Source organism: Cetorhinus maximus, chromosome 1, assembly GCF_964194155.1.
Source record: "Cetorhinus maximus chromosome 1, sCetMax3.hap1.1, whole genome shotgun sequence".
NCBI classification, from domain to species: Eukaryota; Metazoa; Chordata; class Chondrichthyes; order Lamniformes; family Cetorhinidae; genus Cetorhinus; species Cetorhinus maximus.
In genome coordinates, this window is record NC_135879.1 from 190,072,007 (window position 1) to 190,098,386 (window position 26,380).

A 26,380-nucleotide genomic window follows, 5' to 3' on the forward strand; every position below is an offset into this window, starting at 1 on the left:
TAAACATTAAAAGAGACATACTTCTAAAAAAAAAATTCTTTCATGGGATGTGAACGGCGTGGGCAAGGCCAGCATTTGTTACCCATCCCTAATTGCCCTTGAGAAGGTGGTGTTGAGCTGCCTTCTTGAACTGCTGCAGTCCATCTGGTATAAATACATTTATAGTGCTGTTAGGAAGGGAGTACCATGTTTTTTGACCCAGCGACAGTGAAGGACCGGTGATATAGTTCCAAATCAGGATGGTGTGTGACTTGGATGGTAACTTGCAGGTGATCATGTTCCCATGTGTCTGTTGCCATTTGTTCTGTTAGGTGGTAGAATTTGTGGGTTTGGTAGGTGCTATCTACAGAAGCTTGGTGAACTCATGCAGCCAAGTGGAGAATATTCCATTACACTCCTGACTTCTGCTTGATGGGTGGTGGACAGGCTTTAGAGAGTAAGTAACTCGTCACACAATTCCCAACCTCTGACTTGCTCTTGACGCCACACATTTGGCTAATATTTTTCAAAATGGACATTGAGAGGTGCACACACTCCTAATAAGAACATAAGAAATAGGAGCAGGAGTAGGCCATTCAGCCCCTCAAGCCTGCCGCGCCATTCAATAAGATCATGGCTGATCTTCCCCAGGCCTCAACTCTTCTTTCGTGCCAGCTCCTCATAACCCTCAACTCCCTGATGTTTCAAAAATTTGTCTAACTCCTCTTTAAATACTTTCAGTGATCTAGCCTCCACAACTCTCTGGGGTAGAGAATTCCAGACATTCACTACCCTCTGAGAGAAGAAATTCCTTTGCATCTCAGTTTTAAATGAGTGCCCTCTTATTCTGTAACTATGTCCTCTAGTTCTAGATTCCCCCACTAGTGGAAACATCTTCTCAACATCTACTCTGTTAAGCCCCCTCAGAATCTTGTACGTTTCAATAAGATCACCCCTCATTCGTCTAAACTCTAATGAATAATAACTCTAACCTGTTCAGCCGTTCTTGATAAGTCAGCCCCTTCATCCCAGTAATCAGCCTTTGAACTGCCTCCAATGCCAGCGTATCCTTTCTTAAATACGGGGACCACTGTACACAGTGCTCCAGATGCAGCCTCACCAACACCCTGTACAGTTGTAACAAGACTTCCCTATTTTTAAACTCCAACCCCCTAGTAATACAGGCCAAAATTCCATTTGCCTTCTTAATTACTTGCTGCACCTGCATGCTAACTTTTTGTGTTTCATGCACAAGAACACCCCAGATCCCTCTGTGCTGCACTTTTTTGGAGTCTCTCCCCATTTAAATAATAGTCTGCCTTTTGATTTTTCCTACCAAAGTGCATGACCTCACACTTTCCTACATTAAACTCCAGCTGCCAGGTTTTTTACCCACTCACTCAACCTGTCTGTATTCCCTTGCAGATTCTTTTTGTCCTCATCACAACATGCCTTCCCGCCTATTTTTGTATTGTCAGCAAATTTGGATACATTACACTCTGCCCCCTCCTCCAAGTCATGAATATAAATAGTATGTAATTGAGGCCCTAGGAATGATCCTTGTGGCACTCCACTAATTATATCTTTCCAACCTGAAAAACACCCATTAATCCCGACTCTCTGTCTTCTATGTGTTAACCAATTCTCAATCCATGCTAATATATTACTCCCAGTACCATGAGCTCCTATCTTGTACGATAACCTTTTATGTGGCACCTTATCGAATGCCTTCTGGAAATCCAAATACACTACCTTTACTGGTTCCCCTTTATCAACTCTGCTTGTTATATCCTCAAAGAGCTCTAGCAAACTTGTCAAACATGATTTCCCTTTCACAAAACCATGTTGACTCTGATTGCGTTAAGCTTTTCTAAATGCCCTGCTATTTCTTCCTTAATAATGGACTCTAGCATTTCCCCAATGACAGATGTTAGGCTGACTGGCCTATAGTTTCCTGCTTTTTGTCTCCCTCCCTTCTTGAACAGGGGCGTCAAATTAGCAGTTTTCCAATCCTCTGGGACCCTCCTGGAATCCAGTGAGTTTTGGAATATTTCAACCAATGCCTCCACTACCTCTGCAGCCACTTCCTTTAAAACCCTTGGATGCAGGCCATCAGGTCTTGGCGTCTTGTTTGCCTTTGGTCCCATTAGTTTGCCAAATACTGTGTCCCTCGTGATAGATACTGTTACAAGATCTTTCCTTCCATTAGCTCCTTGCTTATCTGATATCTTTGGAATGTTTATAATCTCCTCCACCGTGAAGACCAATGCAAAATATTGGTTTAAATTGCGTGCTATTTCCCTGTTCCCTGTTGTCAGTTCTCCGGTTGCACCCTCCAAGGGTCCCACGCTCACTTTAGCTGCTCTCTTTCCTCTTATATACCCCTTGAAGCTGTTTGTTTTTATATTTCTTGCCAATTTACTTTCATAATCAATTTTCTTCCTCCTTTTATTAGGTTTTTAGTCATCCGCTGCTGGTTCCAAAAAAAATTCCCAATCCTCTGGCCTACCACTAGTTTTCGCAGCTTTGTATGCCTTAGTTTTTGATTGGATACTCTCCTTCACCACCTTTGTTAACCATGGATGGTTCATCCTTCTCATCGAGTCCTTTTTGAACGGGATAAATTTTTGCTGAGCTTTATGAAATATCTGCATAAATGTCTGCCACTGCTCATCCACTGACCTTCCCCTTAGTCTATTTTCTAAGCCCACTTTAGACAACTCTTTCTTCATACCTCTGTAATTACCCTTATTTAAGTTGATGACACTGGTTTGAAACCTGACTTACTCGCCTTCAAACTGAATTTTAAATTCTACCATGTTGTGATCGTTACCCCCCTAGAGGATCCTTAACAATGAGATCTCTTATTAACCCTACCTCGTTACACATTACTAAATCTAAAATAGCCTGTTCCTGGGCAGGTCTGCAACGTTGGAAAAACTCAGCAGGTCTGACAGCATCTGTGGAGAGAAAGACAGAGTTAACGTTTCGAGTCCGTATGACTCTTCTTCAGAGCTAAGAGAAGTAAAAATGTGGTGAAATTTATACTGTTTAAGGGGTGGGTGGAACAGGTGAAGCTGGATAGAAGACCAGCGATAGATGGAGGCAAAGGAGAGATTGCCAAAGATGTCATAAACAAAAGATCAAAGGGGTGTTGATGGTGGTGATACTGGCTAAACATAGAAACATTGAAAATAGGAGCATGAGCAGGCCATTCGGCCTTTTGAGCCTGCTCCGCCATTCATCATGATCATGGCTGATCATCCAACTCAATAGCCTGCTCCCGCTTTCTCCCCATATCCTTTGATCCCTTTCGCCCTAAGAACTATATCTAACTCCTTCTTGAAAGCATACAATGTTTTGGCCTCAACTACTTTCTATGGTAGCAAATTCCACAGGCTCACCACTCTCAAGGTGAAAAAATTTCTCCTCATCTCAGTCCTAAATGGTCTACCCCCATATCCTCAGACTGTGACCTTTGGTTCTGGACTTCCCACCATTGGGAACATCCTTCCTGCATCTACCCTGTCTAGTCCTGTTAGAATTTTATAGATTTCTGTGAGATCCCCCCTCATTCTCCTGAACTCCAGCGAATATAATACTAACCGACTCAATCTCTCCTCATATGTCAGTCCTGCCATCCCAGGAATCAGCCTGGTAAACCTTTGCTGCACTCCCTCTATAGCAAGAACATACTTCCTCAAATAAGAAGACCAAAACTGTGCACAATATTCCAGGTGTGGTCTCACCAAGGCCCTGTATAATTGCAGCAAGACATCCCTGCTCCTGTACTCGAATCCTCTGGCTATGAAGGCCAACATACCATTTGCCTTCTTTACCCTGCTGCACCTGCATGCTTATCTTCAGTAACTGGTGTATGAGGACACCCAGGTCTCGTTGCACATTCCCCTCTCTCAATTTATAGCCATTCAGATAATAATCTGCCTTCCTGTTTTTGCTACTAAAGTAGATAACCTCACATTTATCCACATTATACTGCATCTGCCATGCATTTGCCCACTCACTCAGCTTGTCCAAATCACACTGAAGCATCTCTGCATCCTCCTCACAGCTCACTCTCCCAACCAGCTTTGAGTCATCTGCAAATTTGGAGATATTGCATTTAGTTCCCTCATCTAAATCATTAATATATATTGTGAATAGCTGGGGTCCCAGCACCAATCCCTGTGGTACCCCACTAGTCACAGCCTGCCATTCAGAAAAAGACCTGTTTATTCCTACTCTTTGTTTCCTGTCCAGTTTTCTGTCCATCTCAACGCACTACCCCCAATCCCATGCGCTTTAATTTTACGCGCTAATCTCTTATGTGGGACTTTGTCAAAAGCCTTCTGAAAGTCCAAATAAACCACATACACTGGCTCCCCCTCATCAACTCTACTAGTTACATCCTCGAAAAATTGCAGTAGATTTTTCAAGCATTATTTCCCTTTCATAAATCCATGCTGACTCTGTCCGATTCTGCCACTGTTTTCCAAGTGCTCAGCTTTTAAATCTTTTATAATGGACTCTAGAATTTTCCCCACTACCGACGTCAGTCTATAATTCCGTTTTCTCTCTACCTCCCTTTTTAAATAGTGGGGTTACATTAGCTACCCTCCAATCTGTAGGAACTGTTCCAGAGTCTATAGAATCTTGGAAGATGACCCACCAATGCATCCACTATTTTTAGGGCCACTTCTTTAAGTACTCTGGGATGTAGATTATCAGGCCCTGGGGATTTATCGGCCTTCAATCCCATCAATTTCCCCAACACCATTTCCCTACTAATACTGATTTCTTTCAGTTCCTTCCTCTCAATAAACCCTGTGTAAAGTGTGTATTTAGTTGGTCAGCCATTTCTTTGTTCCCCATTATAAATTTCCCTGTTTCTGACTGTAAGGGACCTACATTTGTCTTCACCAATCTTCTTCTCTTCACATACCTATAGAAATTTTTACAATCAGTTTTTATGTCCCCCGCAAGCTTACCCTCGTACTCTATTTTCCCCTTTTTAATCAATCCCTTGATCCTCCTTTGCTGAATTCTAAACTGCTCCCAATCCTCAGGTCTGTTGGTTTTTTTTTAGCCAATTTGTATGTCTCTTCCTTGGATCTAATACAATCTCTAATTTCCCTTGTAAGCCATGGTTTGGCCACCTTTCCTGTTTTACTTCTGTGCCAGTTCTTTTTTTTTCTTTTTTTTTCACCCCCAGTCACCTCCCCTTCCAACCATGACCCCTTCCCTCAGTCACCTCCTCCCCATCCATCTCACCTTCCCTCAAGGCCATCCCCTTTCACCAACACCACCCCCTTTCCTCAGTCCCATCACCTTCCCCCTGCCCATTTATCCTCAGCCCCACTTAGTTTTGTGCAACACAGCAGCAGACCCAATTATATAATATTTCATATATAAATCTCGATAGCAGAAAACTCAAGAAACAAAGTCAATACACAGAGGGTCCAAAGTGATAATAGCCAAAGAGTCCTTAATGCAATTGAAAGAAAATCTACCTCACACATGCTACCCTCCCTATTGCTGTCCAAAAGTAGGTGCTAATGGTAACATTAAGGATAGAAAGCAGAATGTGCTAATAGTTGGACAAGGGTAAGCACTCTGGAAAGAACAACATGAGCAAGTGACAGATGGCCCTAGTGGGGGTCGGGGGAGGGGGACAATGGAGGGAAAAAAAATTGAAAATAGGCTAAAAGGTGGGGATAAAACAATGAATAAAATGAAAATGAATAAAAAATAATAATAAGTGGAGAATAAACAAATAAATAAAACAAAAATGAATGTTGAAAAAAGGGGTGAGGAGGGAGCTCATGGTTTGAATTTGTTGAACTCAATGTTAAGTCCAGAAGGCTGTAAAATGCCTAATTGGAAGATGAGGTGCAGTTACTCCAGTTTGCATTGAGCTTCACTGGAACATTGCAGCAGGCCAAGGACAGACATGTGGGCATGAGAGCAGGACGGAGTGTTGAAATGGCAAGCGACAGGAAGGTCTGGGTCATGCTTACGGACAGACCAAAGGTGTTCCACAAGCGGTCACCCAGCCTGCGTTTGGTCTCTCCAATGTAGAGGAGACCGCATTGGGAGCAGCAAATACAGTAGACCAAATTGAGGGAAGTGCATGATGCCACCACCAAACACATCTTCCTTTCACCTCCCCGTCAGCATTCTATAGGGACCATTCCCTCCGGGACACCCTGGTCCACTCCTCCATCACCCCCAACACCTCAACACCCTCCCACGGCACCTCCCCATGCAATTGCAGAGGGTGCAATAAACCTGCATCTTTATTCCCTCCCCCCCACCACCTCCTCACCGTCCAAGGGCCCAAACACTCGTTTGGAGGAACAGCACCTCATCTTGCAATTAGGCACTTTACAGTCTTCCGGACTTAACATTGAGTTCAACAACTTCAGACCATGAACTTTCTCCTCCATCCTCATCCCTTTTTTTATCCCCTTTTTTCAATATTCATTTTTATTTATTTTAATTTATTTTTCTTTTTTCTCCACTTATTTTTATTATTTTTTAAAATTCATTTTCATTTTTATTCATTGTTTTATCCCTACCTTTTAGCCTATTTTCGAACTTTTTTCCCATCACTGTCCCCTCCCCCTACCCCACTCCACTAGGGCCATCTGTCACTTGCTCATGTTGTTCTTTCCAGAGTGCTTACCCTTGTCCAGGTATTATCACATTCTGCTTTCTATCCTTAATGTCACCATTAGCACCTCCTTTAGCCAGTATCACCACCATCAACACCCCTTTGATCTTTTGTTTATGACATCTTTGGCAATCTCTCCTTTGCCTCCACCTATCGCTAGCCTTCTATCCAGTTTCACCTGCTCCACGCCTCCTTAAACAGTATAAATTTCACCACATTTGTCCTTCTCTTAGCTCTGAAGAAGAGTTATACGGACTTGAAACGTTAATTCTGTCTTTTTCTCCACAGATGCTGTCAGCTCTGTCTTTCTCTCCACAGAGGCTGTCAGACCTGTTGAGTTTTTCCAGCATTTTTTGTTTTTGTTTCAGATTTCCAGCATCCGCAGTATTTTGGCTTTATCTTAGCTTCTGCAACGTATTGCTCTAAGAAACAATCCCTGATGCACTCTACAAATTTGCCTTCCATGTTATCCCTGCCAATCTGAGTTGTCCAGTCAATATGCAAATTAAAATCACCCATGACAATTGTAGCTCCCTTCTTACACGCCTCCATTATTTCCCGATTTATACTTTGTCCTACAGTGAGAAAACTCGTCGAGGGCCTGTAGACATCTCCCACCTGTGACTTCTTTCCCTTGCTATTCTTTATTTCTACCCAAACTGATTCCACATCACGATCTATTACCCACCTGTATCACTTCTCATCACCGCACTGATACCTTCCTTTATTAACAAAGCTACCCCACCTCCTTTTCCTTTATGCCTATTTTTCCAAAACATCGAATATTGAGCCTTGAATATTGAGTTCCCAGTCTTAGATGTACTGCTTTGTAGACAAATGCAATTTTACACTCACCCCTTCACATAGATCAGAAAAATAAATATAGATGATGGAAAATGCTTATCCACCTGGCTCATCCTTCCATAGATATTGACCACTAAAATTGACCATTAAAATGTCTAAACATGTGTTGAATGATGGCAGATCTTCTTTGCCATCCAGCTGGAATACCCTTTCAAGTATGAATTACTGTTTGTGTGAAGAAGTTCTCCTCAAACGTCTTTACATCATCCCTGAACTGGTTGGCCTGTTTAGGTTTGGCAATAAGGGAAGTTTCTACATGCTTAAACTTGGCCTGTTAGCTAATTGTTGCAATTTTAGAAACTCTTTATTGGAAACAAGGGAGGAAATATAATAAAGGTTTTGAAATAATTAGCCAAACTCAAAGTAACTAAAAGGTCATGTGCATCGAAGATGATAGTGTCATCAGCCAAGATTGTTGAAAGAAATTAGAGAAAGTAGCAGACACTTAGGCCACCATTTTCCAATGTTTATTAAATATGCAAATTGTGTCATGGGATTATGGAGTAGCTGATACAACACTCTTGTTTCAAAAAGTGAGAGAAGGATAAATCGAACAACTATAGACCAGTTAACATAATGTGGGAAAAATCTTAGAATCTCCAATTGAAGGTAAAATTAGTAAACAATTAGAAATACATGGTCAATCAACAACAGGATTTATTATAGGTAAGTCATGCTTGATAGTTTTTGAAGAAGTGACTGGATAGATAAAGGGATGCAATTTAACCATATCAAGTTCTTTGAAGAAGTGAGGATAGACTAGGACGATTTAGTGGATGTGATTTACATTCAATTTCAGAAGGTCTTTGATAATGTGCCACTTAAGAGACACATTACAAAGGTAATATGGAATCAGAAACCAGGCAGCAGAATGGATTTAAAGATGGATACAAAACAGAAAACAGAATGATATTAATTAAATTTGGAGAAGTTTTTCCGGACTGACAACTAGTGTGAAATGGTATCCTGCAGGGATCTGTGCTGCGATTACTATTGTTGCCATATGCATAAATGATTTGGATAGAAATTGGAGGAACTTTGCTAGAAATTTTGGATGAAAGCAAAGTGGAAATGTAGCCAATAATGTGGAAGACTATACCAAAGTACAGGAATATATAAACAGGCTTGCAAAGTGGGTATATAAATGACCAAGTATAGTGAATATAACGAAGTGTTAAGTGTTAGAAGAACACTTATTCTTTGGAAAGTTTAGGAGAAATCCTATTTACACAAGAGTTACAACAGACAGCTGATCTGATATCACTAATCTTATTCTATCATCCAAAGTCAAAATCGAACTCTTCTGAGGTCAGAGACCAATACATTTTTTGAGAGAAGAATGCCAAATATTTGAGGCAGAGAAATATGGAAAGCCAAGGGCAGAGAGCAAGGCAGTGAGGTAAATTTTGATTGTTCCAGCAAAGGCTCAGTGCAAATATGATGGGCTGATTGGCCTCCTCCTGTGCCCTAAACGTCTATGTTTGGTATCATTCATTTAAAAAAAAATATTTTAACTGTTACTAGCTAAACTGCTTACTTAAAAACAATTTTACAGTTTGATCTTTTGGGGAGGACTCTTGTATTTACCCATTTTATTGTAGTTCACACTTCTGATCCCACTGGCACTAGTCAAAAATTTTGTACTACAAGACAGCAGAGTGTTCTAACTTGTGTAGCAAAAAACCTTCCACAATCAGTAATATGATTCAGAAAAGTTTCCTCTTTGCACTGTGTGCAGCAGAATTATGAATATATCGAAACAACAGAAGTACTTCTTTGCAGAAGTACTTGTTGAAAGTTGTTCGTTTACATTTAATTTAGAAGTAAGCGAACTGTGTTATTTTAGTTATATATTCATGACTTCTCAGATTCTCATTTCTAGGCTTTTTGCCAGGGAAGATGGCAACCATACAGTGCAAATTGTGGGACTGCGTGAAATTCAAGTGGATGGAGTACAGTCTTTGTTAGAGGTAATTAAAAAAGAAAACATTAGGAAGCATATTTAATTTAACAGAGTAGTTTCCATAAATGTAAACAACAATTTTTTTCATCTTATAGTCCAGTACTAATTTTACAATGTTCTATGCTGTCCCCTAAACTCTGTTTAATGTGATGTGTTACACACTGAGGCAGGTCAGCCAAGTTCAATTCCCAGGATGAAGTGAAACAAAAATAAGACTAGTACTTTTGAAGTGTTGTCACTGTTGAAATGTAGGAAAGTGAGCCAAAGAAAGCGTTGAAATGCTAGTCAAGTGAGGTAATAAAGAAGGAGACTGTATTGTTAAAAATCAAATTCATAGAATCATAGAATGGTTACAGTACAAAATAAGTCCATTCAGCCCATCAAGTCCATGCTGACACCCTGCAAGAGCAGTCTAGCTTGTCCCACTCCCGGGGCAGAATTTTCTGCCCGTCGGGCGGGCGGGCCCGACCCAATCTCCGGCGGGCAGGGAGCTGATCCCTGCTGGAGAAGCAGGCCCCGCCGCCATTTTACATGAGTGATCCAATTAAGGCCCGCCCAGCGTGACGTCTGGCAGGAAGCGCTATGCACTTCCTGTGTGAGCAGGAGGGGGGATTCCCCAAAAGCGAGAGTGCGCTCTTTCGCGCATTCGCACGAAAGAGCGCACATCTCCCTGAGACTAAGTGCTGCCTCAGGAAGATCGCTTACACATTGAAAAATATGAAAAATAGAAAGAAGAAAATTCCCTAACATGTCCCCCTCATGTGACAATGAGATGGGACATGTTCATAATTTTCATAATAACTTTATTAAACTTTTTAAAACCTTGCATGAAACCTCATCCTGCCGGTGGATGAGGTTTCATGTTTTATCTATTTGCTGCCGGGGCTCCTAGCCTGCCCGCCGACCTTAAGGTTGGACGGGCAGGTCCTTTAATTGTTTAAATGACCCTGCCAATGGCCTCAATTGGCCATTGACAGGTCGGCGGGCCCACAGATGATTTTGCTGTGTCCCCGCCTTCCTGAAAATTTAAATGGGCATGGATGACGTTGGGGATTCCGCCGGACGTCATCCCGCGTCATTTTATGTGTCGGCGAGCGGGCCCCGCCCCCTGCTCGCCAACGGCAAAATTCTGCCCCCTGTCTTTTCCCAGTAACTCTGCAAAATATTTCCCTTCAAGTAATTATTTGGTTCCCTTTTGAAAACCACGATTGAATCTGCATCCGTCACCCTTTCAGGCAGTGGATTCCAGATCATAACTGCTCATGTGTAACATCATTTTTCCTCATGACACCTCTGGTTCTTTTGCCAGTCACTTTAAATCTTGTCTTAAGGTTCTAGATCCTTCTGCCTGTGGGAATTCTGGCCAGAATTTCATGTCCTCGGAGCTTGCGCGTGCTCAATCCGAACTTGCGTGCAATCACGCGAGAAGACCCAACGTTATCGTGCCGTCACACCATGTTACAGTCGGTGAGGGCGTGCAGGAGTCTGAAGCGCCTGCCAACAATTTAAAGAGCATTTAGGCCCATTAAAAGGGCAATTAGCTCAAATTTTATGTGGCCTGTGCGATTTTGCAGTCAGCACATGGGCCACATCGAGAGGTGGCCATCCTGTTTTATTGTAACCTCAATCCAGGGCGGGATAAAAGTTAACCAGAACCGGGGCAATGTGAGTAGGTTGCAGTCAGGTGAGAGTTGGTTGTCTTCCGGAGGACTCCTTGGCTTACAAGTTTTCCTAGAGACTTTCTGCTGAGTGCACCCTTCAGGCTCTATCCTTTGGCATCTGCATTCCAGAAAATGGGGGTGGTCTACTCTGCTGGAAGGACCTCCTCTGAAAAGGAGGAGAGGGCCAGAAGGGAGAGGAGGCCTGTTGTCTGCAGGCAACGTCCCAGAGAGTGACCTGAGGGAAGAGAGGTGCAGCCAGAGAGGGTGCAGAGCCAGCAGGAAGTGCAAGGCGGAAGGGTCCACAGAAGACGCCATTATCCTGCAGCCAGTGTCTACAGACAGCACTCTTGCTATCTTGACATGTCTGCTGTTCAGTGCCGAAGGAGGCTCCGCCTCCCCAGGGACACTGTGACTTCCACATGCCAAATGATTGGCCCAGAGATTGCCTCAAACTGTGTAGGTGGCCACACAATGCCTGTGGCCCTTAAGGTAACGGGCCCTGAACTTTTTTGCCACCAGTTCTTTCCAAGGGTCAGTGAGAGATCTCAATATGCTGCCCGCAGCTGCATCAAGCTGGTCACTGATGCACAGTTCAGATTGGTCATGATCTTTATTCATTACCTGACCAACGAAGCCAGCCAGGCTGAGCGAGCCAGAGGCTTTGCTGCAATCGCTGGCTTCACCCGCATCCAGGGTGTCATAGATTGGATGCATGTGACCACACGGGCACTAGTGGATGAACTGGGTGTCTTCGTCAACACACCTGGAATATTGTGTGCAGTTTTGGTCTCCTTATCTGAGGAAGGATGTACTTGCTATAGAGGGAGTGCAGCGATGGTTTACCCAACTGATTCCTGGGATGGCGGGACTGACATATGAGGAGAGATTGAGTTGATTAGGATTATATTCGCTGGAGTTCAGAAGAATGAGGGGGGATCTCACAGGAACCTATAAAATTCTAACAGGACTAGACAGGGTAGATGCAGGAAGGATGTTCCCAATGGTGGGGAGTCCAAAACCAGGGGTCACAGTCTGAGGATATGGGATAGACCATTTAGGACTGAGATGAGAAGAAATTTCTTCACCCAGAGAGTGGTGAGCCTGTGGAATTCGTTACCACAGAAAGTAGTTGAGACCAAAACATTGTGTGCTATCAAGAAGGAGTTAGATATAGCTCTTGGGGTGAAAGGGATCAAAGGATATGGGAAGAAAGCGGGAGCAAGCTATTGAGTTGGATGATCAGCCATGATCATGATGAATGGCGGAGCAGGCTCGAAAGGCCGAATGGCCTACTCCTGCTCCTAGTTTCTATGTTTCTATGAAAGGGGTTTCACACCATGAACATCCAGATAGTTTGTGACCACAAGTCACAGATTTTGCAGGTCTGCACCAGGTATCCAGGCAGCTCCCATGATGCGTACATCCTGCAACACTTGCAGTGCCAAGGTGCTTCATTGCTCCAGCTTGGTTGGATGATTGGCTCCTGGGTGACGAAGGCTATCTCCTGAAAAGGTGGCTCATGATGGCACTCAGACACCCAAGGACAGAAGTGGAGGAGAGGTACAATAGAAGTCATGCCTCTACAAGGGTGGTAATTGAGGGGACCATTGGGATGCTGAAGGTGAGGTTCTGCTGTCTGGACTGATTAGGGGAGCATTACAATATCCTCCAGGGCATGTTTCGCTTATTGTCACTGTTTGCTGCACACTGCACAATCTGTCTTGGTCAAGTGGGGGACCCATTGGAGGATGACGACAGTGAGGCAACTCCCCAAGCCACAGAGAATGACACAAGTGATCGGTCTGATGAGCTCCTGGAGGAGGCCCAGGACGAGGACGTGGCTGCAGAAGTGAGGAACCTTCTGGGAGACAGGGAGGCCTTGATTCTCTGTTCTTTCAGCTATGCATCCAAGGCATGGATTTAAAGTGAGGGCAAGGGTAACGCCACCTTCCTGATCTTCCCTGATGAAGCCATCCTGTTACCCTCAGGTCAAGGTAAGACTGCTGAAATTAAGTTTGCAGCCTTTCCCTTGTGTCAAATGCAACTACCAGGTCCACCACCTCTGAAAATTATGAGGCACATTCAGGCGATCACATAATGAGACATGGTGGTTTCAAAAAAGCAAATTATACAGAACACATGTTTCAAAGAAAGTTACTTCACCCATGACAACCCCTCTTGTGCTCAAAGTGACTTAAAATTCTGTTTGTGAGTGCTGCATTTTGGTGCCCCTCCCCTCGCCACCACTGGCAGTGGCATTGGAGACAGCCTGCTGACTCTGATGTCTTGTCAGCCCTGATGACTTGGTGGACGTCCTCTGCAGCCAGTGCAGGCACGCCCTGGAAGGTGGCATCTAGCACCACAGCTGTGTACTCCAAAGTCAGTGAAACCTCATCAGATGCCATGGGCACTGGCAGAGGGGTGAGGGAGCTGCTGCCTTTGGAGCGTACTAAGAGGAGCCCGCAGATGTGACATGAAGCTCATACGCCAGCGTGAGGTTGGTTTGAACCACCTTGCTCACACTGATGGACGGGCACCTAGCAGAGAGACCTGCTGAGGTCACTGCCAGTGTGTGGGCTTGCAGGTCCATGCACACCCCCAGAAACCCCTGATTCTGTTCCTGGAGCTGCCTCTCCTGGTGAGTCGCCACTCTCTCAATGGAGGAAGCTGTGTGCTCAGAGCTCCAGGTCAACGCAAAGCTCATGCTGTGCATGCCATAGTCTCTCCAAGACAGAGACTATGGCATGCAGACCCCCAGGGATCTCCACCAGATCTTCATGCGCAGCCCACTGGACATCCAGCATCTCCCACCTGATGGACGACTCCATCATCTGCCTCGGACTCAGCATGGTCCTGGTCTCCAGCAGTGCTTCAAATGCCGGCACCCTGGGTGCACTGTGCCTCCGCCAGCTCCTCACCACTGTGCGCTACCAACTGAGTAGACTCCCTATTGCCCACTGATGTGCCTGTATCTGTGCTGGTGCTTGGTGCAGAGAAAGGATGTGACACGGATGCATCAATTGGCAGCTCCTCGGAGTCTGTGAAGTGTCATAAGGATGGCGCATCTGTGGGAGGAAGAGAATATGTCATTTGCGACCATCGTTACTAAATGACTGTGCATGCACGACAGCTGCTTGTCACAAAGGACAACTGTCTCACTGAGGCATTGTGATTGGACAAGCGATGGGTACTGTGGATTTGAACTTCTCATTGGAGATGCCATGACCCTATCTTTCTTGCACACTCCCCCAGTCTCTCATCTGTCCACTGGACTCTTACCGTCCTCTGAGACGCCTGCCTTTCCGTGACCTGTGAACCTTGCTCCTCACTAGCATTCCATGTCCAGGGCGTCCATCTCAAACCTGGAGAGGATCAGGATGTTGGGCACCCCACCACTTGTTCGTGCATGCCCCAGTGCATTATGGCTTCTCTTCTCCTATACGAACAAAAGTGCATTCATTAGCCCATCCTCTACCTGCAACATCATATCAGCCTTGTTACCCCCAACTTCCCCCAGGAGAGCCAGCTTGAGGTGCCTGTCAGATTGGCACTCCTCACCCTTCTATACACCCAAGGCAAGCGGAAACATCTCCCAGCCTTATCTGGCACAGGGATATTTGCCATTTTGTACCCTTTATTTCACACCCCTGAGTGAACGGCCACCTTCCAAGACATCAGTTCCATGCAAAATTGGTACTCACCCTTGCGGATCGCTGAAGATCATTGGACCTTTTTCAGTAGTGGGTCCATGTGCGGCGCACAACATCATGCCCACTCGCCTGGGCAGCCACCTCCATCCAAGTCTTCTTCATCTGGTGGGGTGGCCTCCTCTTGCCTTCCCACAGCATGAGAGCATCATGCTGGGCACTCACTGCCTCCACGAGAATGTGCAGGTACCTCATCAGAGAATCATGGGGCAGAGCACCACTGGCATTGCCCTTCCGCCTGGTGTGCCCAGTGGGTACGGAGGCCATAACTGCTGCCAGATATTAGACTCCTGGACAGCTCCCCGTGGCTCCCCATCAACTTCTGACAGTCTTCTGGGAGCTGCCTGTGCAGATTTTAACCCCCCCCCCACCCCCATGGGTCTCCATTATTCCTGGCGCCTGCCACATCTCTGCCTTGATCGGCAGAGCTGCGCCAATTACAGGGCCTTAATTGGCCAGCCAACGTGAAATCACATGTTAGTTACTATTGCAGTTGGAAGCGGATATCGCGTCCACTTCCGCGCTCGCCAATCATGTGCGCAAAATTCAGGCCTCTATCTACCCAGACTGGACCTCTCATGATTTTGAAAAACTCATTTAATCTCCTCACAACATTCTGTGCGCTAAGAAAACAATCCCGGCTTCTCCAGTCTATCATAGGAAATAGGAGCAGGAATAGGCCATTCAGCCCTCAAGCCTGCTCCACCATTCAACCAGATCATGGCTGATCTTCTACCTCAATGGCATTTTCCTGCGCAATCCCCATATTCTTTGATATCTTTAATATCTAGGAATCTATCAATCTCTGTCTGAATATACTCATTGACTGAGCCTCTGGAGCCCCCTGTGGTAGAGAATTCCAAAGGTTTACCACCCTCTTGAGTGAAGAAATTTCTCCTCACCTCAGTCCTAAATGGTCTATCTCTTGTTCTGAGACTGAGTCCTCTGGTTCTATGCCCCCCCAACCCCACCCCACCCACCGCCCCAGCCAGGGGAAACATCCAGCATCTACCCTTTAAAGCCCTGTAAGAATTTTGTATGCTTCAATAGATCACCTCTCATCTTTCTAAACTTTTAAAGAAAGTAGGCCCAGTCTCCTCAATGCATGTACAGTAACTGAAGCTCCTCATTCCTAGAACCGCTCTAATAAATCTTATCTGCACCAGCCTGAAAAACTTCAAATCCTTCCTAAATTGTGGTGCCCAGAATTGGACCCAATGGGCTGAATTTAATGCAGACAGCAGAGGCCTCAACGGCAGGCTGGAAAGCTGAGGGCAACCCTGCCTTAGCAGGGAATCCTGACCTGATTCTATATCCATCAGGCAATAAACCTTTTGGCATTGGGGCTTCTGTCCCTTTAAGGGTGGAGATCCCACATCCGAGAGCTGCTTGCCAATTTCAGTGCCACAGGGAGCAGTGTCCAATGCTGGGACTGCACCTGGCCCAGAGAAGCATCTTTGACACTGCCCTGACACTGAGGTAAGTGAGGTTGGGGTCACTGGAGCCAGTAATGCAGGTCCTGGCAAGTAGTGAGGCAGGGATGGTATCTTTGGCAGGGCAAGGAGGTGGGGGATTGGGGGACCCTTCCACAGGGCAGCTCTTGGAGCTATGTGGTGGTGGGGGCCTTGGTGCTAGATCAGGAGACCTCCCACCCCCTCCCCGAAACCCACAGGAGGCCTGCCAGCATTTACTGAACAATCTTTCCTAGTGGCAGTGGGCACCCCACAATGCCAGCAGTGGCAGGAAGAGCTCCTTGAGTGGCTTTTTATTTGACCACTTAAGGTCCTCAGTTGGCCTATGGGTGGGAATGCTGTCTTCAACCATTCCCACCGTTGAGATAATTGCACAGTGTTGGGAAGGCAATGGGCACTCCCCTCTCCACCCCCTTTCCCCCCTGATTCAATGGCCCCCACCCATCCCTCACTGTCTTGCAACCCGTTCCCATGGGCCACATTAATTTCCACCAAACATTTCAGTTATGGTTGAGCCATTGTTTTAGCATAACTTCCTTGCTTTTACAGTCTATGCCTGTAAATAATTCCAGGATCCCATGTACTTTTTTTCTCAACCTGCCCTGATCTGCAGCACCCTTTAGTTTAGATTGCCTTTCCTCTTTCTTCCTAGGAAAATGTATTACTTTGCATTTCACTGCATTAAATCTATTTCTTTTTTAAAATTATTCGTTCATGGGATGTGGGTGTCGCTGGCTAGGCAAGCATTTATTGCCCATCCCAAATTGCCCTTGTTCAGGGAGTATTTAAGAGTCAACCACATTGCTGTGGGTCTGGAGTCACATGTAGGCCAGATTAGGTAAGGACAGCAGATTTCCTTCCCTAAAGGACATTAGTGAACCAGATGGGTTTTTACAACAATTGCCAATGGTTTCATGGTCATCATTAGACTTTTAATTCCATATTTTTTTTGAACTCAAATTCCACCATCTGCTGTGGCAGGATTTGAACCCAGGTCCCCAGGGCATTATCCTGAGTCTCTGGATTACTCGTCCAGCAACAATACGCCATTGCCTCCTTTTATCTTTATAGAAACAAAATAAGGTACATCAACAGCTATATCTAATTTTAAATCAGTGGCATATCTATTCTTTAAATAAAATATCAATATTCCAGAAAACTGATTTTTCTTTTTGTTACATTATGTGCATACATGCAAGCTATCAGCATTTCAGATGTCTCTGTCTTTAGTTAAAAATTAATAGCTCTCCCCGATTTGGCCAATCACTCCTAAGTTTGTTTATGCAATCCAACTCAAAAATCTGAGGCAACCCAGTCCTATTTGGGTTTGTTTCTTATTCCCTGGTTCGTGCGATTTAAATTCTGAGAGCCAGGAGGTCTGGATTCCTGACACTGAAAAATAAATTCAAATCAGAACACTAAGATTTGTTGGTAGCAGCAACTTGAAATATTTGCAAATTTGGGAATGCAGGTTTAAACTTTATATTTTACCCCAAGCTCCATAGTTTGCATCTATGTGATCTAAGAAAAAAAACATTTGGACACCAAAGCCTCAAGAGACTATTATTACAAATTCTTCAACTGCAAGGACAAGTTGATTAAGCCCACAAATTTCTACTTTCTTACAATGCAGGTTGTTTTTCTTTTGTGTTTTAGTTTTGTATATGTGACTTCCATCTTTCCTCCTGCTCTTTTTTTTATACTTTCTTTCATTGGTGCCATGTATATTCTTATTCAAGAGGGTATGTCAATGCAGCCATGAGGATATTATACAGCAAGTGGAAGGTATATAAAAACATTTCTGATTCTTACAAAAAGTGCTGAAAGTACTCAGCAGGCCTTGCAGCATCTGTGGAGAGCGAAGTAGAGTTAATGGGCTGAACTTTCAGATCCAGTGAGGGGTGGGAACAGAGGGAGGCAGGGCTGAAAATACCAGTGCAAGCCAGCTTGCCAGTTTCCTGACATCGTTCCTGGTTCCAGAGACTTTCACCAGGTCGGAAAGGAAACTCTTTCGAGTTATCAACAGTCACAGATTGCAACTCTTTCGAGTACAATCACAGTTCTTGGTTTCCGGGAGTGGGACATGAACCCACAACCCTCTGATTCAAAGGCGAGGGTGCTATGAACTGAGCCACAGCTGACACCTCTAGGTCGGAAAGGAAGGCGGTCCCGAGATCCTGTCCTATCAATTAACCACAGCAATTAAGATTGTTAAAGAGCTCATTAAGAGTTCGTTGAGGGGCATTTTCTGATTTTGATGAGGGTGCATGGGTTGTGCGGGCTGTCTGGGGCAGACTAGGTGCAAGGAGGTGGTAATACAGCAGGGAGCCGTGCAGGGAATTCAGTAAGCCCCATGAAAGAGTGAAGAGGGGGACTCAGCCATTGAGGAAACAGTTTCAATTAGATCAGCACAGGTTGTAGGGAGAGTAGTCAGTAAGTGCTCTGGCTGTGCAGTGCATCTTCACCCTGCTGGCATCGCGGGACCAAAAGAGGAGAGGGCAAGACTGTCAAGCACAATTGGGGAGCTACCTGACACAAGGAAAGCAGCAGCTGGCAAAGGTGCACAACTCTCAGATTTTGGGTCCAGTAGTGATGAGGAGCAATATTCTTCTCAGGTAGAGTAGAGGAGAGGGGCGAAGGGTAGGAAGGCAATGGAGGCCATACCTTCAGCTTAGGATCTACCGACCTGTTCCATCATTAATAAAAGGTTCATATGTCTGATCTTGTGTCGATATTTACATGGTGCTCCAAAAAACATTTACTAGCGAAAGAGACCCCAGTGACACACCCACTGCTCTCAGAATCACAGAATTGGTACGGTGCAGAAGAAGGCCATTTGGCCCATCATATCTGCACTGGCTCTCCGAATGAGCAACCCACCTAGTTCCATTCTCCCGCCTTCTCCCCTTAACCCTGTACATTTTTTCTTTTCAAATAATAGCCTAATTCCCTTTTGAATGCTTCAGTTGAACCTGCCTCCACCACACTCTTAGGCAGAATATTCCAGACCCTAACCACTCGCTGCATGAAAAAGTTTTTCCTCATACCACTATTGCTTCTTTTACTAATTACTTTAAACCTGTGCCCTCTTGTTTTCAATCCTTTCGCGAGTGGGAACAGTTTCTCCCTATCTATTCTGTCCAGACCCTTCATGATTTTGAATACCTCCATCAAATCTCCTCTCAGCCTTCTTTTCTCTAAGTAACACAGTCCTAACTTCTCCAGTCTACCTTCATAACTGAAGTTTCTCATCGCATGAACTATTCTGATGAATCTTCTCTGCACTCTCTACAATGCCTTCACCTCCTTCCTAAAGTGCAGCACCCAGAACTGGATGCAACACTCCAGCTGAGGCCGAAGTAGTGACATACAAGTTCAAAGTAACTTCCTTGCTCTTATACTCTATGCGCCTATTAATAAAACCCAGGATACTGTATACTTCATTAACCTCACTGTCAACCTTTCCTGCCACCTTCAATGACTTGTGCACACATACACCCAGGCCCCTCTACTCCTGCACCGCCTTTAGAGTTGTAGCCCCTATTTTACACTCTCCATGTTCTTTCCACCAAAATGAATCACTTCACATTTCTCCACATTGAACTTCATCTGCCACCTGTTCACCCATTCCACCAACTTGCCTATGTCCTTTTGAAGTTCTGCATTATTGTCCTTACAGTTCATGAGGCCTCCGAGTTTTGTATCATCCGCAAACTTTGATATTACGCCCTGTACGCCAAGATCTAGGCCATTAATATATATCAGGAAAAGCAAGGGCCCCAATACTGACCTGGGGAGCTCCACTGCAAACCTTCCTTCAGCCTGTAAAAATTTCCATTAACCATTACTAAAACAAAAACAGAAATACCTGGAAAAACTCAGCAGGTCTGACAGCATCTGCGGAGAGGAACACAGTTAATGTTTCGAGTCCGTATGACTTCAACAGAACTAAGGAAAAATAGAAAAGAGGTGAAATATAAGCTGATTTAAGGGGGGTGGGACAGGTAGAGCTGGATAAAGGGCCAGTGATAGGTGGAGATAACCAAAAGGTGTCATAGATAAAAGGACAAAGAGGTGTTGAAGGTGGTGATATTATCTAAGGAATGTGATAATAGGTGACATTAAGGGTAGAAAGCAGGATGAGCAAGGTACAGATAGCCCTCATGGGGGTGGGGTGGGGTGGGGGGAAGGGATTGAAATAGGCTAAAAGGCAGAGATAAAACAATGGATGGAAATCATTTAAAAATAATGGAAATAGGTGGGAAAAGAAAAATCTATATAAATTATTGGAAAAAAGGGGGGATCGGAAAGGGGGTGGGGATGGAGGAGAGAGTTCATGATCTAAAATTGTTGAACTCAATATTCAGTCCTGAAGGCTGTAAAGATGAGGTGCTGTTCCTCCAGTTTGTGTTGAGCTTCACTGGAACAAAGCAGCAGGCCAAGGACTGACATGTGGGCATGAGAGCAGGGGGGAGTGTTGAAATAGCAAGCAACAGGGAGGTCTGGGTCATGCTGCGGACAAACCAAAGGTGTTCTGCAAAGCAGTCACCCAGTCTGCATTTGGTGTCTCCAATGTAGAGGAAACCGCATTGGGAGCAGCAAATGCAGTAGACTAAATTGAGAGAAGTGCAAGTGAAATGCTGCTTCACTTGAAAGGAGTGTTTGGGCCCTTGGACAGTGAGGTGAGGGGAAGTAAAGGGACAGGTGTTGCACCTTCTGCGGTTGCATGGGAAGGTGTCGTGGGAGGGGGTTGAGGTGTAGGGGGTGATGGAGGAGTGGACCAGGGTGTCCCATTACTCTCTGTTTCCTGCCATTCAGCCAATTACATGTCCCTTTTATTCCATGAGCTATTACTTTGCTCACAGGTCTGTTTTGCGGCACTGCATAAAACGTCTTTTGGAAGTCCATATACACCACATCAACTCCTTTGCCCTCATCAACCCTTGATGTTACTTCTTCAAAAACCTCCAGCAACTTAGTTAAACATGATTTTCCCTTAAGAGATGCATGCTGGTTTTCCTTGAATAACCCGCATTTGTCCATGTGACTATGAATTTTGTCTCAGATTGTTGTTTCCCATCACTGAAATTAAACTGGCTTGTACTTGTTGGGGTTATCTTGACACCCTTTTTTGAACAAGGGTGTAATGTTGCATTTCTCCAGTCCTCTGGCATCACCCCTGAGTCTAAGGAAGACTGAAAAATTGTGGCAGTGGCTCCACAATTTCCACTCATTTCTTTCAGTATCCTTGGGTGCATCTCATCCGGTCTTGGTGCCTTAACAACTTTAAGTACAGATAACCTATCCAATACCTTCTTTTCAATTTTAAACACTTCTAGTGTATTAATTACCTCGTCTTTTACCATGGCCTTGGTAGCATCTTCTTCCTTGATCAGAAAACACAAGATGAAGTACTTGAGCTTCGCACCGAAAAGGAAAACCTGTTGAAGGACCTTCACCTGCTATAAGGATCCTTCAGGTCCGAGTTCATCCCACAGGAACATTACAAAGCAAAACAAAATGAACTTGATGCCACTCTGAAAGAACCATTGACCCAGTTTTCAGAAAAGACTCAGGAATGTTCACTATTCTGGGATGAAGCCAAGAGGTACAAGAATGAGACTGCAACGCTGATGGAAACAGTTGCACATTTGGAAGGAACCTTGGAAAAGCATTACGTTCCCAAAGAGGTATATGAAGAGATGAAAATCAAGAACATAGATTGGCAAGTGAGGGTAGAAGTTCTCACAAAAGAGCATGAGATCTTACAAAAATAATTGATAGAGGCGCAATTATAGAACATGAGCTTGAACTGTACCATAGAGGAATTGTACTCTGCCAAGGAAAAACCGATCAATGGAGAGAATACAACATGGAGCAGCAAACAAATCTTTGAGCTGATATATGTCATCTATAACCAGCCTTTCTCTCTCCTGAGGAGGGATGCCTGTATAGCCCAGGATCTCCTCCAAATGGCAGAGGATGTAAAGACAACTGTCGTCAGAACAGCACGTTCCCGTGGCAGTGGTGCCACAGAATAATCAGCAGTCCGAGAAGCCTCTACCTCTAACTACGATGATGGTACAGCCGGATGACACATCAACCACGGTGCATGCACTGCAACTTCCAGTCAGCATGCCATAACCACAAGGGATGCTGGAACCTAGTAGCAATCTCGTGCCATTGACAACAAAAAGCAGAGGTGAGCATACCACTCGACCTTCTTCTCACCACAGGAACGCTCTTCCTCGGCTTTAGGGGGCTTCGAGACAGCCCACATGGAAAAAGAAGAAGAAATAGCGCCGCCAAGGAGACAAATACCATCTTTGTCTACCTCGCAAGAAACAAACAAGAGTAACAGCAACCATGCATCAATGTAACGGCCAGACAAATCAGGCGTGGTTCAACATTAAGCAATGGAAGAATAGAATGAAAGCATACCCAAATGCCAATCCAACTTCCAAGCCAACAACAAGAACCAGAGCCTACAGCTTTTCTGACAGAATGATGAATGAGATTCGTAAGGGTAAAAAGGCCTCCAGGCCCCTGAACCTCTAACTTAAAGGATTTGAAGGGGGGAGATGGGGTACTGAGAATGTGGTTAATGCTAATATGAAATAGCAATAATTTTGGAATAGCATTAAAGTTATAATAAGACTGACAACAATGTAAGACTTGAAGTAAACCAAAGTAACTATATCCACGGGGTAAAGACTTGGGATGTGTAGTCAAAGAGTCTGGTACATACAGGGTTAACATGGGACTGAGTACAGTATTGCCCACACAGTGATGTAAGAAAGCACATGACCTAGACCTAGAGTCAGTGTAATGTTGGCCAGAGATGTGATAAGACCTAGGATGGAGATAGTTCCATACCTGTACCCTTTACTGTATAGTTGTATATAGTTACAAGCAGTTAAAGACTTGCTGTTAACATACAGAGGACTATGAAGATTTCTTTAACAGACACGTTCTGCAATCAACACCATCCCAACTGTATCCAGGAATATTTAGCTGCCACTCCTTCCCTTCTTTGAGCCAGGTCTATGTTATAGCCATAACATCCTATTTCTACGTGTCAATCTGCGCCAGTAATTCACCAATCCTAATTACCCCATTCTGTGCATTCACATACATGCATGGTAACCCTGATTTAGACTCTATTACTTTCTCTTTTACTCTGACCTCACCTATTAACATACTATTCCGTACCTTAGTGCTATCTATCTTTCCCAATATTCCGTGCACCTTGGTATTCCTCTCTGATATTATCCCCAGGTTCCCACACCCCTGCTGAGTTAGTTTAAAACCTCCCTAACAGCACTAGCAAAATACCCCACAAGGAACTCAGTCCTGTCTCTATTCAGCTGCAACATGTCCGGCCTGTATGGGTCCCATCTTCTTCAGAGCCAGTCCCAATGTCCCAAGAACCTAAAGCCCTCCCTCCTGCACTCTCTTTCCAGCCAAGCATTCATCTGTCTTATCTTCCTATTTCTGCACTCACTTATGCGTGGCACTGGGATCAATCCAGAAGTTACAACTTTTGAGGTCCTGCTAGCTAATTTTCTACCTAGCTCCCTAAATTCTGACTGCAGGACCACATCCCTCTTTCAACCTATGCTGTTTGTACTGATGTGGACCACGGCTGTTAACCCTTCCTCCTCGGTGACATCCTCCACCCTGGCACTAAGGAGGCAACACACTATCCTGGATTCATATCTGTGGCCACAGAAATGCCTATCTGTTCCTCTAACTATTGAAAAAAACTATCACTATTCTAGAATTCCTGGTGTCCCCCCTGTGCAGCTGAGCCACCCGTGGTGCCATGGACTTGGCTCTGGCTGCGCTCCTCAGATGAACCATCACTCTCATCAGTATTCAGAACTGATACACTTGGGGAACTCCAGCATTTTCTGCCTGTTTTTTGGCGGTTTGGTGGTGACCCCTTCCCACTCTCCCTGCATACTCTTAAACCCTGGGGTGACCACATCTATAAACGTGCTATCCACATAGCTCTCAGCCTCACGGATGCACTGCAGTGATGCCAGCTGCTGCACAAGTTGGTTAACCAGGATATGGGAAGCATCCTGGAGTTCCCACATAGCACAGGTTGGGCACTCTCGAGGTTGGAGCAGCCCTGCCAATTCTTTATTTATTAGTTATGCTTGCTACTGCTAAAATAAAAACCTTATCAATACTAATACACCTTACAACTATTAATAAACTTTACTAGTACTGATAAATCATACTAATACTTAACACACCAGTTGTAATAAACCTTACTTAAAAAATAAAAACTCTGCATGGCTTCTGTCCGTTCTCCAAGTCAAGGGGAATGCCTAATATTGCAACAATGTCTGGGAGCAATTGGTTTGTCCAGAACCTTGAAGTCAGCAAACACTCCTTGTGCATGTGTCACACTACTCCTTGCAGATTTTTTGCGACGTTAAACTATAATAGAAAGCACTAAACACTTGTAGAATTGAAGCAACAGACAGATGAAATAAACCAAGGTCTAACCTGCAAGTAGTTGATCATCTCTTTAAGTAACGCTGGTAGGGAGTCCTTTTTGTTATTGAACACACGTTCAGCTGTGCAAGGTTAAGGGAGGACGTTAGCTGAAACGTTAGCTGGCAATGCTGGCATCAAACTCGCTTTACACACTGGTTGCTGAGATGATCTCCCTATTCTACATACTTCCACTGACTGTTCACTGCACACACGTTAACACCTTCATTAATATGATGCCCGGTGTGACTTGCCCCATAAGTGTGTGGATGCGTCATGGACGCTATTTAGCAAGTCTACAGGTATTCATAGCACTCCAAGAAAAGGGTGCAAACGCTTATAATTTCAACCCTAAAACTCTAAATACTAAAAAAAAGAACTAACCAGTAAATTAAGTACTTACACTGACTTAACACTAGCCACCAAAAACATTAAACAATAAGCTAAATACTCATCTGTAATGTATCCCTGCATGTGTTTTGATCTGGATCTAAACAACATGTGTAGAGTAAATTCTTTGATTTTTTTAAGCAACTTTTTGATCTCCTTTCAGGTGATTTCTATGGGCAGTAAAGCACGGAGTACAGGCGCTTCCGGCATAAATGCAGATTCCTCGCGTTCGCACGCTATTATTCAAATCCAGCTTAAGAACCCAACTGATGCAATTGTTGGAAGGTAAAATGTTCTTATTTGCGTTTCAACTAATTTAAAATCCGATGAGTTGTAAAATACTAATTTATAGCAAATACATGATTTTTGTATTTTAATAGCAGGCAAATTATTTATTTATTTAATTCATGATATTGTAAGTGTGAATATGAGGGAGGTGATGGCGTAGTGGTATTAGTGGTATTGTCGCTGGACTAGTAATCCAGAGACTCAGGGGTAATGCTCTGGGGAACCAGGTTCAAATCACGGCAGATGGTGGAATTTGAATTCAATAAAAATCTGGAATTAAAAGTCCAATGATGGCCATGAGACCATTGCCGATTGTCGTAAAAACCCATCTCGTTCTTCAGGGGAGGAAATCTACTGCCTTACCTGGCCTGGCCTACATGTGACTCACAGAAATATGGTTGACTCTTAAATGCCCTCTGAAATGGCCTAGCAAGACACTCAGTTGTATCAAACCGCAACAAAGTCTCAAAAAAGGAATGAAACTGGACGGACCACCCAGCGTCAACCTAGGCACTGGAAACGACAATGGCAAACTCAGCCCTGTTGACCCTGCAAAGTCCTCCCGACTAACATCTGGGGGCTAGTGCCAAAATTGGGAGAACTATCTCACAGACTAGTCAAGCAACAGCCTGACATAGTCATCGTCATGGAATCATATCTTACAGATTATGTCCCAGACATCACCATCACCAGCAGAGGTGGTGGCACAGTGGTATACAGTCGGGAGGGAGTTGACCTCGGAGTCCTCAACATCTGCTTCGGACTCCATGAAGTCTCATGGCATCAGGTCAAACATGGGCAAGGAAGCCTCCTGCTGATTGCCACGTACCACCCTCCGTCAGCTATGAATCAGTGCTCCTCCATGTTGAACACTC

General features: G+C 44.5%; 1 protein-coding gene across 6 annotated transcripts in view; it reads left to right on the top strand.

Moving 5' to 3' along the window:
- Positions 1-26,380, top strand: part of LOC144686144 (kinesin-like protein KIF24) — a 127,204-nt gene that overhangs the window by 37,078 nt on the left and 63,746 nt on the right. For all 6 annotated transcript variants that reach the window (XR_013577880.1, XM_078551289.1, XM_078551292.1 and 3 more), the window contains 2 exons: positions 9,399-9,486; positions 25,381-25,502. Coding sequence is in view for 5 of the 6 variants with exons in the window: in XM_078551289.1 (XP_078407415.1) it covers positions 9,399-9,486; positions 25,381-25,502 (210 nt within the window). In the remaining variant the exon portion in view is untranslated. The remainder of the gene's footprint in view (positions 1-9,398; positions 9,487-25,380; positions 25,503-26,380) is intronic.